Source organism: Chiloscyllium plagiosum, chromosome 21 (genome assembly GCF_004010195.1).
Source record: "Chiloscyllium plagiosum isolate BGI_BamShark_2017 chromosome 21, ASM401019v2, whole genome shotgun sequence".
Taxonomy (NCBI): domain Eukaryota; kingdom Metazoa; phylum Chordata; class Chondrichthyes; order Orectolobiformes; family Hemiscylliidae; genus Chiloscyllium; species Chiloscyllium plagiosum.
Genome location: NC_057730.1, coordinates 9464014 through 9484117, shown reverse-complemented (window position 1 = coordinate 9484117; position 20104 = coordinate 9464014). Strand labels below are relative to the sequence as shown.

General features: G+C 41.4%; 1 protein-coding gene across 11 annotated transcripts in view; it reads left to right on the top strand.

Annotated features, from left to right (window-relative positions):
• Positions 1–20104, top strand: part of caskin1 (CASK interacting protein 1) — a 651040-nt gene that overhangs the window by 568176 nt on the left and 62760 nt on the right. For all 11 annotated transcript variants that reach the window (XM_043711216.1, XM_043711218.1, XM_043711212.1 and 8 more), the window contains 3 exons: positions 166–278; positions 6237–6321; positions 19009–19106. In XM_043711216.1, the coding sequence (XP_043567151.1) occupies positions 166–278; positions 6237–6321; positions 19009–19106 (296 nt within the window). The remainder of the gene's footprint in view (positions 1–165; positions 279–6236; positions 6322–19008; positions 19107–20104) is intronic.

The window sequence follows — 20104 nt, the reverse complement described above, 5'->3', positions numbered from 1 at the left end:
TGCACCTGTTTTGGGAATCGGGGTGAGTGGGATCGGACTGGGAAAACACTTACTGCAGCAATTGTGTACCAAAAGCTGCTGTTTCCCACTGGTACGCTTGTGTGTTTCTGACAAGCAGTAGCATTACGCAGCACCTTGAACCCGGCTCTGATCTTTTTGTTGCAGGTGGGGACCGCAGCAGTGCAGGGAGCACAGGAAGCGTGGCCAGCGTTCGGAGCTCAGGAAGTGGACAGAGTGCAGGAGGCACCGCTACAGCCTCGGCTCCCGAGGGGAGTAAGGTACTTTGAAATTTCCACTGGAGATCTCACTTCAGTAGATAAACTACTTTCCATACCAATGATCAGAGGCCATGGACGTTACATGGAGGAAATAGTTAAAGTGAAGGAATATGATGTGACTGTCATGTATTCATGGACTACTATCCTATGGCATGCTCTTTCAGAAGTGGCATGTATTCCTCATTGTATTTCTCACTCACCGAGTGCCAGAATGAGGATCTGTATGTGGGACACAGCCGCGTACAAAAAGCTGGAGGCTGGAAATCTGAAACAACAAACAGCAGATGCTGGAGAAACTCAGCAGGTCTGGCAGGATCTGTGGAGAGAAAGCAGAGTTAACGTCTTGAGACCAGTGACTCTTCTCTAGACAGTCACCGAATGGACCTACTGAGTTTCTCCAACAACTGCACCACAGTTCTTTACATCCTGTAGGCTTTGTTTATTTCATTCACCTTGTGATTCGCAACAGCTCCACAAATAATAAATGTCAAAATTGATTTTTATAAGTTTGTTAACGTGGTGCAGGCATCACTGGCTAGGTCAGCATTTATTGCCCATTCATTGTCATTGAATGAACCCACATTGTTGTGGTTCTAGAGTCACATAGGTAAGAATGTCGGATTCCCTTTGCTAAAGGGAACGAGATGGGTTTTTAATAACAATTAACAGTGTTTCTATGGTTACCATTGGACTAGCTTTTTATTGAATTTGCCCTGCCACAATGGGATTCGAACCCATATCGCCACATGTAGGAAATGGGTGTCCTAGATTGCTAGTCTATTAACATCACCACTGCGCTACAACCTCTGCCTCCCCTCCAAACTTACCCAGGCCCCAGCTCACTCTCTGCTCTGCCCTTAACCAGCCATGCTCAGACAGGGTTGTCATGACAACTAATCCCAAAGACCTTGATCAGAATCAGCCAGGGAAAGCTGCTGCTGGGTCACTATGGCCAGGCTTCCCATAGGAGCTGAAATCTTGGGGTCAGGAGCTCAGAGGCAGCTGTGACCATTGAGAAACACCAAGTGCATTATAACAGCCGCGCCCTTGCCCTAGCTGGCAACCCACTGAGCAGTCACTATGGGCTCACAATGGGGAAAGGTTTGGGAAGCACTGTGCTACTTGCCGTTGGCATTTGTGTTTGAGCTCACCATCCAAGGCCATCCCTGAGCCTGTCCATATGTGACAGGCCAGATTGATTCTGGAATGAACCCTCAGTGTCTGTAATGCTGTATACAACATGCACATGAACCCATAATTATTTCCTTCATCCTTTCATATCTCTCCTGCTGCCTGTTTGGCCATGCCCGCCATTATGGGCTTTGTTGTGAGTCATTTTCTCTATGACAACCTGGGCTGATTACCTTATGTGATGGGGGTGGGGACACCTCAGCAGCTCTCTGCAGTGTTACCAAGATAAAATACTCTGTAGCATTGGGGAATAGGAGCTCAGAAGCTAGGAGGTTGGAAACACTGCAACACTGGAGTAGAAACAAAGCCAGAGATCTATATCCCTACACTTTCTCTAACACGGTTGATGAATAATCATCCTTTGATCAGTAAGCTGATGAGTTGCCAATCTGGACATGATTGCTTCAATTTTGGAAGCTTTAAGATGCCAATTAAAAACTCATTATCCAATTGGTGGGGAGTCAGTGCTGGCAACCAATAGAAATTTAGTGATTGGGGAATAGATTAAAAAGAAACAGGAGGTTTAGAATAAAAAAAATAGAAATTTAGTGATGATTTATCAACCTCCTGCCTGCAGTATACAATAGGAATAGGCAACAATTGAAGATGACTTCATTTCATATTTAACTGCCTCTGAATACCATTATGATTACTGACATAGCTACACAATCTGGGGCTATTGTGGCATAAATGGTAGTGTCCTTATGTCTGAGCCGAGAAATTGGGTTGAAGTCCCACCCACTCCAAAAGTGGTAATAATGTTTTTGAACAGGTTGGTTGAAAAAATAGCCATGTGATCTGAAATACATGGGGTTTCAATTCTGTAAATTATAGATATTCCTTTCCCAGAGAGAGTTTATCTTCTAGACTGATCAGACAAATTGCAACGTGACTCAATTAAGGTCACAGAAACTATACACATTGTCACTGTCGTTACCTGTGTTGCTATTTAAAATAGACTGTCCCTCAGAGGATGCCTGTGTCCCTAACTTGAAGCTAGAAGGCCCAGGTTGAAGTCCCACCAGCTCCAGAGGTATGTCATAAACAGGTTGATTCGAAAGTATGTAGACTGTCCTTTAATGGTTTGGACCCTTTAACTAAAACCCTCTCCAAATGCTTCATGTTAACAATAGTATGGATGATTTGCCAGGTTTTTGTAATGTTTTGATCACCACTCACAGATAACATAACAGGAATGTGGATGAGCCTTTAAGGGAAATTAATGTACATTAAGGCTTAAAATGTGCTGCCCCCTTATAAAATCCTCATTCTGACCACAAACTTCATCAATGCTTCTGCCTTCCCAAACTAAGGGAGCCTTAAAATATCTTCTTATTTGGAAGCGTGGAAGCAGAATGTTTATTTAGAGAGTGACATAAACATTAGATTGTGCGAAATTTTGATTAGATTGCACGATGACCCCCCAGTCAGTACCATCGAGGAAGATGGCAAGCAAATATTGTATCGTAGTCTGCTCTTCTAAATGGTTGGGATGTGCAGGCCAGTGCGAAATGTGCTACTGCAAGGCTTGAGGCTCATTGAGAGTTGGTGGGGAGGGTGGGGAGGGGGGAGGATAGTGGTGGTGGTGGTGGAGGGAAGGTTGGAGCACTGGGGTGGTGTGGAGACAGCTTCATGCAAGACTCAGTGCTGGCCTAATAGCATCCTGTCCCATTTAGAGAGGAACCAGCCTCAGTCTTTAACATCTAAAAGCTGCTGCAATTCTCTTGGAGATGTTTGGCTTAAAGGTTCGGGGCAGCAATGGAGCTGCGCTGATTATCAAAGGCAGCTCCACACAGTCATCAGCTCCTTGGCTTATGACCATCAACTTACCAATGTCCCCACTTTAAAACGATTGTAATTTTAACCATTCGATACATGAATGTTTCCTGTACTTACGAATGGCTGCTTTATATTGTGCTGCCTTGTGCTGCAACTTGTGTACAAATCAACTCAGAGGTGGGCTCGAGAACAGAGCTCATTCACCACTCAGGTGAATGTATTATCAGCCAAATGTTTGTCACTTCCTATTGTATAGTCGTGGCATAATAAACACTCCAGAAACAGATGATTGGGAAATAAGATGTGAATGTATTGTTGGGTTCCTAATCAGACCTGGACCAAAACTCCAGAAACATGAGCTGAAAATCACACTGTCACAGCTGGGGAAAATCTAAATTCAATTAATAAATCTGGAATAAAATATGAGCCTCAGTAATAGTAATCAGGAAACTACCAGATTATTGTAAAAACCCATCTGGCTCCCTGATCTGTTTCAGAGGTGGAAACCTGTCATCCTTACCCTGTCTGGCCTACATGTGACTCTAGACCCACAGCAATGTGGTTTACTCACTGAAATAACCTCGCAAGCTACTCAGTTCAAGGGCAGTTACGGATGGACAGCAATTGCTAGACTTGCCAGACACCCTCAAAGGTGTAAAGGAGTAGTCAGTGGGTTCTACATTGTAAGAGGCAAGGCATAACAGAGACCAATGGTTAGTACATTGGCTTTTGTGACAAATCGACCATTTATAAGGTCATGTTTACCATCCCCAGGTAGCAGTTATTGCTCATCTTGTATTTATAAGAAGAAAAAATATAGGCACAGGAAGAGGACATTTCAGCATGTTCCACGATTCAGTACAATATTCCACTGCAGAAAATGTGTTGCTGGAAAAGCGCAGCAGGTCAGGCAGCATCCAACGAGCAGGAGAATCGACGTTTCGGGCATGAGCCCTTCTTCAGGACGTTTCTCCTGCTCCTTGGATGCTGCCTGACCTGCTGCGCTTTTCCAGCAACACATTTTCAGCTCTGATCTCCAACATCTGCAGTCCTCACTTTCTCCTAGAATATTCCACTGCAACCTAACTTTCCTATCCAATTCCCATATTCCTTGATTTCCTTCACGAACAACAATCTCAGTCTTGATTATACCCAACAACTGAACATCCAAAGCTTTCTAGGGGAGAGAATTCCAAAGATTCACAACCTTTCTGAGTGAAGAAATTTCTCCTCAACTCAGTCTTAAAGGCCGATTTATCCTGAAACGCTGCATTCTAGACTCTCCAGGAAGGAAAAATAGCCTCTCAGCACCTACCCTGTAAAACCCTCCCAGGATCTCATATGTTTGCATGATGTGAGAAACAAAGCTCACACACTTCAATAATTGCAGTCCGAGACAAAATCTGAATCAGTAGTGTCCTTTATTTTACTCTTGCAAGAGGGTGTGATGTCCAGAGACATACACACCCCAAATTCAATTAATACACATAATTTATATATTTTGGTTTCTTTTGTTTTAAATTGCTCCTCCCCTGTTTACATCTTCCACTTCCCTAAGACCGGCACCCATTACTCCCGTTTATCTCTTGCCTTATCCGGCCTTGTCTGTGACAAAATGCTTATATCTGGCCTCACAAGGCCATTTGACCTCTTCCCGCTGTAGGTCATTGTTAGGCATATTCTTTCTTCATCATTATCTACTCCCTCCATCTGTACCTTCCCCTGATCCTTATGACCCTTTTAATTGCGGTCTGTTCCTATGTTTCTGTAAAAGTGGGAAACAGACGTTTATACCTACTGTTTGTACAGGTGTATCTAGCTTAACTTCCTCCCCTCACAACATCTTATCTATTCGCCTGTAATATCTACCATTGTTTTGCAGTCACGTTTCATTCTGGCATACAATTTTAGCTAATACAAAAACAATTATGTATTTCCTCCACATAGGTTCCATTCTTGTTGACTCAGCTCTTGGCTAAAACAATTACACACTGGTGTGAGTTCATTTACTTTGTATAAGTAAATGGAATTGCAGAAGTAACACTATTTTTCCCACATCCCACAATGAGATCACCTCTCATCATTTTAAATACCAGCATAGGCCCCTCCCATTCAATCTCTCCTCATAGAATAGTGGTCTCATTGCAAGAATCAACCTAGTGAATCTTTGACGCATCCTCTCTGAGGCAAGTATGGAGTATACTGCGCAGTACTGAAGATGTGGTCTCACCAAGGATCTACATTGCATTATTTCCTCGACCTAAATAGTCCTTAATTTCACAATAATGAACAGGACTCCCATGGACACCAATGCACATAAGGATGGTAGGTTTTGGATCCCTGAGGATATGAGTGAACCAGATGGATTTTCACTCCAGTCTGACAACAGGATCACTTTTGTGATTGAATGTCCAAACTTCCCATGGTGAGATTTGAACTGCTATTCTCTGGGATGCCTGGCCTGTAGCATAATCATTGAGCAAATGTACCAACACATTATATATCAATAGAACTTCATCACCTTTTACAATCCCTTATACATGTGCAACTTCCTAATCCAAAGCTATTGCCTTTGTGTAAGTGATGACTTTCATTTACCCTCCATATGCTTTCTGATGCTACAGACTAAACGTGTAACCACCTGAGAGAATGTCTGTGACTTTAAGGAGAAAGGGGATTTAGCACACGGAAAGCAATTCAGTCACCAGGAGCTGTCTCTATGTCGCGCAACATAGAGCTATCCCTTAAATAGCAACCAAACTGAAGGGAAGCTGTTTTTGCAGACATTGTGACAGAATGGGAACACGCTGAAGTGCCCTGAGCTGTTGTAACCACAACTGTTTCTGAAAAAAAACTTCCATCCATCCTCTGCTGTGTCTCTTTAACCTGGAAAGATTCTTTTTATTAAGATGCCAACAATCATTGTTGATGCCGTCAGTGGCTCTGCCAGAACAAACCTGAGCTGTTGTCTTTTTATAAATATTACAGTTACTACAAACAGTGCTAACTCCGAAGGGATCCGCACCAGAGACTGCAGGAGGTGAAGGAGTCACCAAGTCAGAGCAGCCTGCAGGTAGGCCTTGAGCTTTGGGCCTTTTCAGTAAAGTGCAAGTGAAACTGTTCGCTGCATCATTTAAAATGTCTTCAGTGGGGACACAAAGTGGGAAATGAGTGAACAACCTGCAGCATGTTATTTGTGTTCCATTCCATTTATGAGGAGACTGACAGATTGGTGAGTATATGCACTGCAAGGAATGGACTCAGATGTCACTGTTTATACATGAGCTCTGATGTAGTAAGATAATATAAATGAGCAATTTATGATAAGACATTGCATTGATGAGATTTATTGTGTATTACTGGGAGATTTAATTTGTCACAAAGATAACTTTAATCACTTTTAAAAATTAATGTATTTGATTCATGCTGCGGTAAATGGGTGCCTGAACTTCTTACTGCTGCATGCCAATTCCTCCTCACCTCTCCCCTAAGATGAGGATAACTTCACCAGCCACCTGGTGTGTGACTTGACATGATGGAATATATGCATTGATTTTGGGAATAATTCCAGTCCAATTAATAAGGTAAATAAGCTGCATTTGCTTTTCTCTCTTTTTACTGCTTCAGAAAGTGGGAGCTATTTCATAAGCAACTCACATGTCCTCGCACCTTTCTTCATGTGGTAGTGTTGACCAGTTACTTCACCTGGAGAGGCATTGCGGTGATCATTGTACTGCCTTGCCACAAGAGATGCTGGATGCCAGATTTTTTAACTATCACCACCACTGTCTGCACCCTGCAGCCAGTGATACTCTGGCCAACTATTCCCAATCACAAGTTATTGCTCAAGCAAAGCTTGACTCTAGTAACTCCTGCTGGAAGGTGCACACTGCAAGTGCATGGGGCTATGAGAATGGAGTGGTAATGTCACTGGATAGTCTGTACCTAATGTTCTGGAGCTACAGGTTCAAATCCCACTTTGGCAGCTGGTGGTAATAGAATTAAATTAATCTTAAATCTAGAATTAAAAGCTGTAATAGAATCATTAAACTCACCTTCATCATTGTTAAAACTCAACTGAGGGACACTTATCATCTTGACCTCGCCTGGACTTAACTTGAGATTCTAGGTCCACAGCACTGTGGTTGACTCTTAACCATCTTTTGAAATGGTCCGAAGACACTATTCCATTCAAGGGAAATTAGGGATGAACAATAAATGCTGAACTTGCCAGAGATGCCTACATGTCATGAAAGAATGAATGCAAGTACAGGCAGACATGGAGGCCTTATCATTCATCTCAGAAATTCACCAAACGTCCTTAGACAGCACCTTCCAACCCCTGACCACTTCCATCTAGAAGGACAAGGGCAGCAAGTACTTGGAAACACCACCACCTGCAAGTTTCCCTCCAAGCCACTCACCACCCTGACTTGGAAATATACTGCTGTTCCTTTACAGATGTTGGGTCAAAATCCTGGATTATGGGTCAACCCACACCAAGTGGACTACAATGATTCAAGAAGACAGCTCACCACCACCTTCTCAAGGGCAATTAAGGATGGGCTGTCAATGCTGGCCAACCAATGATGGCCAAGTCCCACAAATGAATTTTAAAAAGTCTCAGAAGTGTGCATTTGGATGATGTGCCAGTGGGCAGCTATTACCAATGGAAATGTACATGCACATTCATCATTCCAGCTGATTGATCATGCTGGATAAGTCAGACCCTCGAGTGAATAGATTGATAGACCAGAAATTTTATTTTTGAAGTTTGGTCAGCCAGAGAACATGGTTCACGCAATGGTGCCAATGTACTTTAAAATAGATAACATAAGTTTATTCCACAATGAAATAAATAAGACAAAGCTCTGTATGTGTGACAACCTGGAAAGATTGTATCATAAGCATCAAAAAGAAAGCTTTAACCCTTATTCCCAGCAATGTTCTTTACAGATACTCAACCCCTGTTAGGTAAGATGCTTACCTTCTCTCTCTAATTTCTTACTTAACTGACGAGATTGTAACATTTTCTCTTGGTGATTTTCTGTACATTCACCAGATGTGGTTGGTTCTGTATCTCCCCAAGATATATATTCTCACTGAACTTAGGTGCATTTTCCAGTTACATTGACTGCTTTGCAGCTGCTGAACAGCATATGTAGTGGTATCTTTTTCTTCTGAGCTCAATCTTCTAGCCACTGATCTCTTTCTTTTCTGATTTGTAAAAGTTCAAGTTAGTAAGTTTGCAGATGACACCAAAATTGGAGGTGTAGTGGACAGCAAAGAGGGTTACCTCAGATTACAACAGGATCTGGACCAGATGGGCCAGTGGGCTGAGAAGTGGCAGATGGAGTTTAATTCAGATAAATGTGAGGTGCTGCATTTTGGGAAAGCAAATCTTAGCAGGACTTATACACTTAATGGTAAGGTCTTAGGGTGTGTTGCTGAACAAAGAGACCTTGGAGTGCAGGTTCATAGCTCCTTGAAAGTGGAGTCGCAGGTAGATAGGATAGTGAAGAAGGCATTTGGTATGCTTTCTTTTATTGGTCAGAGATTGAGTACAGGGGTTGGGAGGTCATGTTGCAGCTGTACAGGACGTTGGTTAGGGCACTGTTGGAATATTGGGTGCAATTCTGGTCTCCTTCCTATCGGAAAGATATTGTGAAACTTGAAAGGGTTCAGAAAAGATTTGCAAGGATGCTGCCAGGGTTGGAGGATCTGAGCTACAGGGAGAGGCTGAACAGGCTGGGGCTGTTTTCCCTGGAGCGTCGGAGGCTGAGGGGTGACCTTATAGAGGTTTATGTATGGAATGAGCTGCCAGAGAATGTGGTGGAGGCTGATACAATTGCAACATTTAAGAGGCATCTGGATGGGTATGTGAATAGGAAGGGTTTGGAGGAATATGGGCCGGGTGCTGGCAAGTGGGACTAGATTGGGTTGGGATATCTGGTCGGCATGGACGGGTTGGACCGAAGGGTCTGTTTCCATGCTGTACATCTCTATGACTCTAACTTAGTTCAACTTAGTCTGACCAGGTAGCTTGTCTAGTTATTTAGCCTAAGTTGCATGTTTTATTGAAAACACTGTCTTCACCAAATTATGAAAGAAATTGTTTCTGGCCCTTTATAAAACCTTCAGAGAACTAAACATCAAAAATCCATTTTCCTCTAATTTAGAATACAAGTTCCCCCAAAATAATAATACTCTATTATAAACATTCATCACAAAATTAAAACGGTTTCTTTAAAAGGCATTTTGATTTTCGATTAAAATTTTTTCATTACTATTTGCAGTTAACTTTAAATGCGATAATATTTTTACATTAACCACACAATGATATTCTATGCATGTTCATATTGTTTGTCTCAATATTTGCTCTTAAATTCACATCCACCACAGTATTATCTCTTTTTTCTACACCACAAATGTCTCTTGAAATATCGTTACATTCAGAGTTATGGGTTAACTGCTGTAAAGTGGGACTAGTGCAGATTTAGACTAGTTCTGAAAAGCAGGCCTAAGTGAGCCAAAGGGTTTCTTCTACACTGTATGATTCTAATAATGGTTTTCAAAATGTATGGTTTTAACATTAAACTGTGACAAAACAGTTCTCAGGTTGTTATAAAATTATTCAAGGAAGCTGAAGATCATGTAACTTACAGCCTTTGCAGAAATGCTGAATATATAGATTTCAAAATGTTGCAGAGCCAACACCAGGTTTAGTGTCTGTTTCTCCACTGAAGAATATTTCTGTTGGCACAAATTCAATTCTGTAGAGAAATAACTGAGTATTTGGGTGGCCTGGTGGCTCAGTGGTTAGAGCTACTGTCTCATAGCATCAAAGACTTGGGTTCAATTCCACCCTCAGGCGATTGTCTGCATGGAGTTTGCACATACTTCCCATTTCTACATTGACTTCTTCCGCATGCTATGGTTTCCTCCTATGGTCTAAACATGTGCAGGTTAGGTGGATTGGTCACGCTGAGTTGCTGATAGTATCTAAGGGTGTGCTGGCTAAGCGGATTAGCAATGGAAAATGCAGGATTACAGGTTAGGTTAGGGCTCTGAGGGGGATGCTGTTTGGAGGGTCAGTGGGTTGAATGGCCTGCTTTCAGACTGCAGGGATTCTAGTTATTCAATGCCCATTTTGACCTTCAATCAAAGCACTGCACCAACTCTGACATTGCTGACATCAACAGCCAGGTTGAACAGCTTGGCATAATTTGATGCCTCTAAAACTGCTATGGTAGTCTAGACAGCATTCAAGTTGTCAAAGACAGTTTGAAATTCTGTTGACAATTCAAATTTTTAGCCTTTCTTTAACAAGCTTGTCAAAGGAACCATTAAAGTTCTGAAGATTGGAATGAACTTTCAATAATAACCTAATTTTATGTTTTGTCTTTGGCATGAGAAAATCCAAGATATCCCTTGTATTTTGCTCTATTAAGAGCTACTTGGTATTGTCTCACAGAGTGACCCAAATAAGTTACTTTGGCTGATCCACTTTTAATCAAATTTATGACCAAATGGTCTCTTTGTACTCAAACAATTTTTTTAAGTGTTGTAAACATTTTTCTTCGGTTTGACTAAATACCTCTGTATACAACACAATTAGATAATCCTTTGATAATCTTGTTGTTTTCTTGTTGCTGCATCCTCTCATTCAAGTCATATAATTTTAATAATGATAAAATTTATCCGGTGTGACAAAATCTGATATTTCTTGGGCTGTATCAGTTAAAAAGAACTTACTGTTTCCCTTTGAAAAAGTCAAATTTTGAAAAAAACCATCCTTGTCCAGTCATCACAATGCAATTCTTCAACTGTAAAATCAGATATGAATCCAGCTTTATTACTCTGTTGATTTTGTGATTATCATCATACAATTATCATGATCCATTTAGTTTCAGCAACATCACAATAAGTGAGCTCCACCTACTATTTCTCAGTGCAATAACATCATTGGGCATTATGAATTTGAGTTCTTCTCTTTCTTTGGCTAACATCTCTAGATTGAGTCAATAAGTATATTGTTTGATGGGTAATATATCCCCTACATTAATATGATACATAGCAAAGAATATTTTCCTGTCCTGTTTACAAAAATTGGTTTATTAGTTTATTTGTCTGTGTAGCTTGAGTAAGAAACTGTGTTATTTTTCTGGAATAATAATCTACCTAACTTTCCCAGCATCTCCATATTATCTTTAGATATTAGATTAGATACCCTCCAGTGTGGAAACAGGCCCTTTGGCCCAACTAGTCCACACCGACATTCCGAACAGTAAACCACCCAGACTCATTTCCCTCTGACTAATGTACCCAACACTATGTGCAAATTAGTGTGGCCAATTCACCTGACCTGCACATCTTTGGATGGTGGGAGGAAACCTGCACAGACACAGGGAGCATGTGCAAACTCCACACAAACAGTCGCCTGAGGCAAGAATCGAACCTGGGTTCCTGGTGCTGTGAGGCAGTAGTGCTAACCACTGAGCCACTGTGCCACCCTTATCAAATCGTTTCTTATTTCTCTTATTATCCGAATTTAGTTACTACATTTTTCACCACTGTAAAGACACCTCTGTTTTGAGGATCCTCCCTGTCATAATATCATTAAAACATCAACATGACATACTCGTTGATTTTCTTTTCCTGGCTGAAGTATTCACGACATTTTTCACATCATTAAATTTCTTTTTGATTTGATAAGGTCCAATGAACCTTACTTTTAGTGGCTTCCCAGAGACAGGAAAGAGTATTAACAGGTAAGTGTATTAACATCTTCTCTCCAATGACAAGATTCTGAGTTTTGCACTTTTTTTTATCTGCTCTCAATTTCCTTTGTGTGTTGAACATTTTTTTTGGCCAACTCATATGTTTTCCTGAGAGATTTGACACACAGGTTGAAAGTGTAATATGTGAGCTTTGGTTTATACATTTTTCTTTAATTTATTTAAGGGGTCCTCTCACCTCATATCTTTAAAAAATGATGGAATCCTCTGGACTCATTAGGGGCATCCTTAATGACAAACAGTAACAAAGGAATTCCTTTTTTCCTATCATTAAGATATTCCTGACAATAAACTCTAATTGTTTTCCTTAAAGTTTGATACCATTTTTCCAATTCTTGGGATCATGGATGATAAACTAAAGACAAAAATTGTTTTATTTCCCAAGTATTAGTTATGTCTTTGAATATTTGTAACATAAATTGAACCTAAATCTTATTGTAATCAATTATTTGTTAAAACAATGAATTAATTTTTCCACTCTCATTTTGCCATAATTGTTTTCAAAGAATTTGCCTCAGGCAGTCTGGTTGAGACACCTATAATTGTTAAGAGGTAATGATTATCACACCTGGCTTTAGGTAAGGGTCCTGCCCAATCTATTAAGAGCCCTGATCAATAGTTCTTTGAAAACTGGAATCAGAATTAAAAGCACTGGTTTCATTGATAGTTTGGGTTTCCCCACAATGTATGGTGGGCTGACAAAATTTAACAACATCTTTGTATCATCTGGGCCAAGAAAAATGTTTTCATATTTTAGCAGGCATTTGCCTGGTCCTAGGAGTTTATGATGCACCCATAAAATAATGTTCTGATCTTCAGGTGGAACCTGAGGAATTACTGAATCTCTCTCAATGGCTGATATTTCGATATGGTCTCTATTTCCTCATTAGCACTTTGTCTTTTAAACAATAATTCAACTGTTGATCCAGGTTTAATTTCTGAGTAGCCTGTTTGGTTCAATGTCTTCAACTCAGGATCTGCCAGTTGCATTTTCTATGAAAGAATATGCAGGTCAGCCTAATTCTCTTTACCATCATCCTTCTACTTAAGTCTTCAAAAATAGTGTCAGAAAAATTTCAATCTATTTTTTGTGGACCCATCCTCTTGCTGTCTACTTCTATGGGCCTGAGATCTAGTCACAAAACAGATAGAAACCAACCCAGGGTGTTTCTTCTGCAGTATCTCAGCTTCTTTATATGATTTACATCCTTTCTTTATGTCTCCAATTGGCATTTTTCCTTCATTGACACCTCTGAAAGACAAATTGTCAGCATCAGCGACTGACTTGCTCCAATCTCTCCAAGTCTGCATTGGTCTACATCTTTGAGTAGAAGAATAAAGAAATACCTCTTATTTCAGAACCCCTAGTTGTCTGATTGCCTTTATCATTAATTGAAGAAGTATTTGCTTGATTTACCTGAACCATCTCTCCCTTCCTGGTAGGTTCTGAGAGAACTCATTGCATCTGTACTACTGTTGCAGTTTTCAGAGCCATTTCCTTTCCTGATACTCTTTCTTCTGAGGATTCCGCAGGCATTTCTCCCACATCTAACATCCCGTAATTAGCTTTTACATATCTAGTCTTTCGATGGAAGCAAACTATCACTTTTAGATACCAATCTTTTTCCTTTATTATTCTGGTGTCCTCTGTTTGCTCCCTAAAACTGATACATTTAACATCTACATTTTCCATTCTTCCAATTGCCTTGTTGATTCTGTTCTGATTATTTTCCTTCTTGTCTGTGTGAGTTGACATAGATATCTATCAAAACTGCCACTTCGTGCTTCTTTGGTACCTGGTGCTCGTCTGAATAAGTTGTAATGGTTACTGGAATTTTTTTCAGAATACTTCCATAACCATAATTTCCCCCAAGTCCTCAAAATCTTTCTGTAACTTCAATGATTGAAACCATTGATCTTTCAGTAATTTTTTCTCTTGCAAACCCTACAAGTGTGCGGAGCGGTTTATTTTTTATGATCTTAAATTTGTTGTGGTTCTGTTCGCCGAGCTGGGAATTTGTGTTGCAGACGTTTCGTCCCCTGTCTAGGTGACATCCTCAGTGCTTGGGAGCCTCCTGTGAAGCGCTTCTGTGATCTTTCCTCCGCCATTTGTAGTGGTTTGAATCTGCCGCTTCCGGTTGTCAGTTCCAGCTGTCCGCTGCAGTGGCCAGTATATTGGGTCCAGGTCGATGTGCTTATTGATTGAATCTGTGGATGAGTGCAATGCCTCTAGGAATTCCCTGGCTGTCCTCTGTTTGGCAAACAGATAACCTCAACACCAAGGAGAGGGAAGCACTAAAAGCACTAAGAAACGATAAGAACATAATCATACTATCAGCAGAATGTGTCAGAGACAGTGGTGTACACAGATCACAATCCACTTACATTCTTAGAACACTATAAAGATAAGAATATGAGACTATTTTGTTGGCGTCTTATGTTACACACCTTTAATTTAAAAATCGTACATGTTGCAGGTGGTAAGAATGTAATCGCAGATTCAACTGATAAAGTTGAGATTAGATTTGTATTTATTTGAAAAGAAGTTAAGGTCAACTTAGATTAAAGTTATCTATATGTTAAGATAATGTGTTTAAAGAATAGAAAAAGAAATCTTTTCATTATGAAGGTTCATTTTTTCTTAAGGGGGAGGTGTTATAAAGGTGTAGAAGTGTACTATATCATTAAGAGAGTTAAAAGCTAGCTGAACTACCTGTCAGCACCAAGTGTTCTGAACAAGATACAATGTAACCTTTTGATCCAGCAGCTAGTGTAGCTGGTTACCTGGAGACAAAAAAAAAATTCGAATTAGGCCAATCTGTTTAAATTATACCCCCAAAAAAACCAAACTCTAATCCAGTTTTAACTTACTAAATTGACAATATTAAAAGCCAATAACACAATCCGATACTTTGGGGGTATAAGATGGGAAAAACGTAAACAGTTGAGAGAGATCTGCTAAGCCTCCAACATCTGCAGACTGCCCGGAAAATTAGCTCTCTTAAAGGTACCTTTATCGATCAGTGACCTGTGAACCAGAAATCCCTAAGAAGAAGAAAATCTACAGAGGAAGATACAAAGGGAAGATTTGACAGCTGCCGGGTTTTGAAATTTGCATTTTAGTAAATCTTAATCAGGGGTTTATTGGACTAGTATTATAGAAAGGAAAATAAATGATAGGTTAGAGGAAAGAGTTGTAAATAGTTGTTGGTTAATTATTCTCTGTTAGACCTTTAAAATGGTGTTAATTTTTATTTTAAGTAGTGACTTTTGGGAATAGTTGTTGGCCTCTCCAATTTTCACAGATTACCGCATGGGATAAATCTTTTCTGTGTTGCTGGTTTAAATTAAACGAAGGGGTTTACCCTGTGTTGTAACATATGCTAATCACAGATTTCCAGTTAAACATAAAGGCATCATGACAGATCCCTGGGCACCTGGCATTGACTTCAAAGACTTGGTATCGATGATCACAGATGTAAAGGTAAAGTTGCATAGTCTTACAGACCATAGAATTGCTCTCTTATTAAAGAAAGACAACTGGTGCTGGTTTAACCTGAATTTCTCTGCACTTCGGTTGCATCACAGCAACAGCAATGATAGCTCCTGCTGTGGCTGGATCCAACAGTCACCCTTTCAATGATCCTGCGTGGTCAACACAAGGAACAAAGCAGGTATTTATCAGTGTGAGCAGTCAGTTCTCTACATCACTTAGAAATGACGGCTTAACATAGTCCTCTGGACAGCCGAACCAGAGCACTCTGACAATGAAGGGCCATGTAAAGCCTTGAGATCCCTTTGAGATTGGACCTTATTCAAAAAAATATATCAGCACTCATATTGCAGAGAGTTAGAGATTGCATGAAAACTAAGATTGGGACCTACCAAGCCTATCACATCCAGAAATGTCTTGGTTACATGTAAGAACATGTTGCATTATACTTACAACTCCAAGTGATAGGATATAAGTACAGCTGCAGGAGATCTAGCATTTGTTTTGCACTTTCTGGCCAGCAGCTGCAATTTTTAAGGTCACCCTTGAAGAATTATACTTCACAGATATGACTATCTTCAACTTGCAATGACCAATGAATGGCACAATCAGGAGCGTTTGCAGCTCACAACAGTGGCCCTCTGGGCAATAAATGTGATGCCTTCATCCTGTGAAGGGGTTAGAAAGAACATTGGACAGTGCATGCCTTTCAGATGCACGACGATATGTTTGCACATGGTCCTGTGTAACTGCACTATTGATGTGGTCACCTCTTGATCACCATCCTGAATCCTGACCATCAGAAGTGAAGAAAAGATAACACTGACTCTGCGCAATATGGGCATGGCCACAGCCATTTCCATTCATTGTTCACATTGAGGAATTTCAGCGATTATGAAAAGCAACACAGCTCATACTTGGCACCCTCCCCGCAACATCCCATAACCTCCCAGGCACTATTGGCTCTCCCCCTTTTTACTAGATTGTCCCCTTCACCATCTTTGTCCCCTCAGCATCCCAGCTTGCTGACTCAAATCTCCAGTATCAAATCGCACCATTTTCCTACCACTGCTGTGTTCCTGTGGTAACCCTCCTTGACTTTCATTGTGCTGACCTCCTAGCCCACCCACTGACTAACTTGGACGGACGGACAGCTTCAACCCAGTGCAGACCCCTGAGCGCTGAACGTGTGCATCCCTTGACTGAACATGTGGCACTGACTGGGGACTGTAATGAGACAGGCTCTCCCCAGAGTCCTGATTGCCCAAGTGGACAACTGACTGTGGCCAAGCCATTGGACAGATTGCAGATGTTGCCTTGTCTCACTGTACTGGGACCATCTGGTTGAGAGCAGCCCAGGTCCCCACTCCACCTTTGACTTAACTGAGGATTAATCTCCACGTCGAGTCTGGGACATTGTTGATGCCCATGCAGTGTGGGCTGCTGGCACATGCTGTCGGTGTGCAATTCACTTCAGACCATGCCATCCGGTTTGACTGGTCACTGTGGATCAGCACAACAAGCTGCCTGTACTCAGCAAGACGCAAGTACTTTGATCCTTTAAGATGAGAGGCCAAAGTGCCAAAAGGCAGGGCAGGGATGCTGCAGGAATTGAGGTAGGCACAATGTGAGTGAGCACTAAGGGAGCAAGTGAGCGGCCCTGACATGATGCCTAACCCCCACTGTGAGCTGGGTACACACAGACTGTTATAGCAGCAACAATCCAATTTGTTGTTGCATTCCAAGGTGAAAAGGTGTAAGTGGATAGGAAATGTGCCTTGAGGGTGTTTAGAGACTGGCACAAGTCTATGGTCGTGAGGTGCGTGCGGTTGCTGCCCATGCAGTGTGCCCTGAATGTTGTTGCTGGGTGCCAGGACAAAGAACCAGAGGAGCCAGTCAGAGTCACCAGGTACCCACTCTGACTTACATGTTGGGAATTCTCAGTCTCAAGTTTCTGTTCTGCAGGTGGGAAACTGCAAATGGATGAAGTGAGATGAGAGATTAATGGGCAAGATTCCATACAAAAAGACATGCTCCTGCTCACCAGTGAGAATTTCAGTTCACCATCCAACACTTGATTTGGAAAAGGGGTTCTTTCTTCCCAACATCAGGAAGCTCCTTACTGGATTTCACCCCATTTCCACAAATTTCTCTCCAATGCTCACATTAATCAGGCAGAAAAGGCTTTGCCTCTATATATTGTCTAATTTTGAAATCCAATTTAACAATTAATTGTAAGACTTAGGGATCTGGTCAAGTACAAATCCACAATAGATACAAGCATGTTTAGACAAGGTTCACAGATTTATCAAGTTATTAAAAGAAGTCCAACACAAATAGCATTTTACAAAGCCGTGCACTCAGCTCATTCACAATGGAATGCCGGTCATCAGTTGATGGGAATACTGCCTGATGTAAAATTATTCTTCCACCTGTTTTCTTCACACTGTACCTTTGGAAAACAGGCCTCATTAACCCTTTCACAATGGTATCCCCCAACTGTGGACTGGTTCAAACACATGGTTAGATTCTGTTCAACCAGCTGAGGCACATACCGTGCACGAAACCAGAACAGAGGTGCTCTCTCTATCAGGAAAGATTGGATAAGCTTGATTCTTCCTGCTTAAGGTGTGGTCAGATGGATATCTTTAACATTTGGAAAGGATTTGATGGGGTAGAATTAGAGAGCATGTTTCCATTTACAGGGAAGATGAGAACTTGGTGTGATAAATATAAGTTAATCCAACAGAAAACTCAGGAAAACCTGCTTAGAAAAACTGGGGATTACTGACACAGAGAAGAGTTGAGACTGGTAACATAGATGTGTTTGATTTTTTAAAAAATATGCATTTATATAGTGCTTTGCATGACGACTGAACAGCTCACAGCATTTTGCAGCCAGTTAAATACTGTTAAAGTGTAGTCACATCATACATTATTCAAACAACACAAGAGCTTATTTGCACAGAGCAAACTCCCACAGACAGCAGTGTGGGTAATAACCAGATAGTTCATTATTTTTTTGTAATGTTGACCAAGAGACAAGTGTTTGCCTGAACACGGGGAAGATCTCCCCTGCTTCGAAATAGTGCCACGTAACATATTGCATCCACCAAAGCAGACAGATGCAGCCTTGGCTTAATGTCTCATCTACAAGACAGCACCTCTGCCAATGCAGCACTGTCTCAGCATTGCATTGGAGTGGCACTGGAGTTAAACTTGAACCTAGAGCTGAGTGGCGCAGAGGCACAAGATGTGCTGAATAGAGTGATGAGTGGGAAATGAACGAATGGTTTTGCTGATAGGGTGAGATGAAGATGAGTGGGAGGAGATTCATACACCTCACAAACACCAGCGTGCAATGACCTGTTCGCACGCTGTCAAATCTGTGCAGTTCTAGTTTAGGTTTGATGCATGCACAAAGATGTAAATGTGGCCTGTTTGATATTCTCGATTTGTTTTGTTGCAGGAGCTGCCCGGCACCAGAGCGGATCCAGCTGCCCCTTGGCAGAACCACCGTACAGTGAGCCGCAGCTGAAGAAAGCTGAGGCACAGTCAGAAACGAAGGTAAGTAAGTGTGGGAGCCACCGTGATAGAGACTCTCTAAATAAAGCTGCAGTGGTTCAAAGCTGTCAGCCTTTGGTTTCCACGCCTCTCTCTTTCTTTCTCTCTCTCTCTCTATCTCTCTCTCTCTTTCTCTCTTTCATTTCCACACAGTTAAATCTCTGGTGAGAGCGGAGCAGGAAGACGGTGAGTAATCGTTTATTCTTGTAAAAGACTTGGATCTGCTGAAATTCCTTTCAATGAGCGGACAGACATAACCAATCCAATTTACATTGCATTTCACTTCATTGTGAGACTGATGTACAGGTTTTTCAAGTGAGTAACTGTCGCCTTTGAGAATGTGCTCTTAACCCTTCACTGACAAATGTATTTGCACGGTCCCTTCAATAAGAATGTGCCTAGTCTCCCACGGTGTCGATGGGGCTCGATGGAATCCCACAGGACCCTAAGGAGGCCAATCAGCCCATCATGTCTCTGCTCACTCTTTGAGAAAGCCATTGGCAATAATATAAAAGAGAGAGAGTTGCTTCTCAGTCTTTCTACTGACCCACTCTAGATTGTGACATGCTGTTCTTTATCCAAACGTGGCTCATGGTTGCTGTTTGTGCCGTATGAGAGCAGCCACCGAGTGACAGCTTGCCTAGCAATAAGGCCCCAAAGCCATGCCAAGAAAACAAACAGTGCATCTGCTGCTCAGGGGCTGTATTATAAAATCAAACATTCCACTTGCTGCCAATCGGTTCTCTCGGAAAGCTGAAAGACTTCCTTGTCTTTTGGATGGTTTCCCTGTAGTCAGAATGAACTTTCAGTCTCCCCTCTGGGATTGTATTTAATCATGTACTTATTGATATTATTAAGCCAAGCTGCAAAATTGGTTTCACAAGAAATGACTGATTCTCAGACGGATCGATGCCAGATTCATGTATGTTCCTGTGGCTACTTTGCTCTATTTGATGGTTTGGCTGCAGCTGCTGCTGCTAGTCCCTTTAATCTGAGTGTCT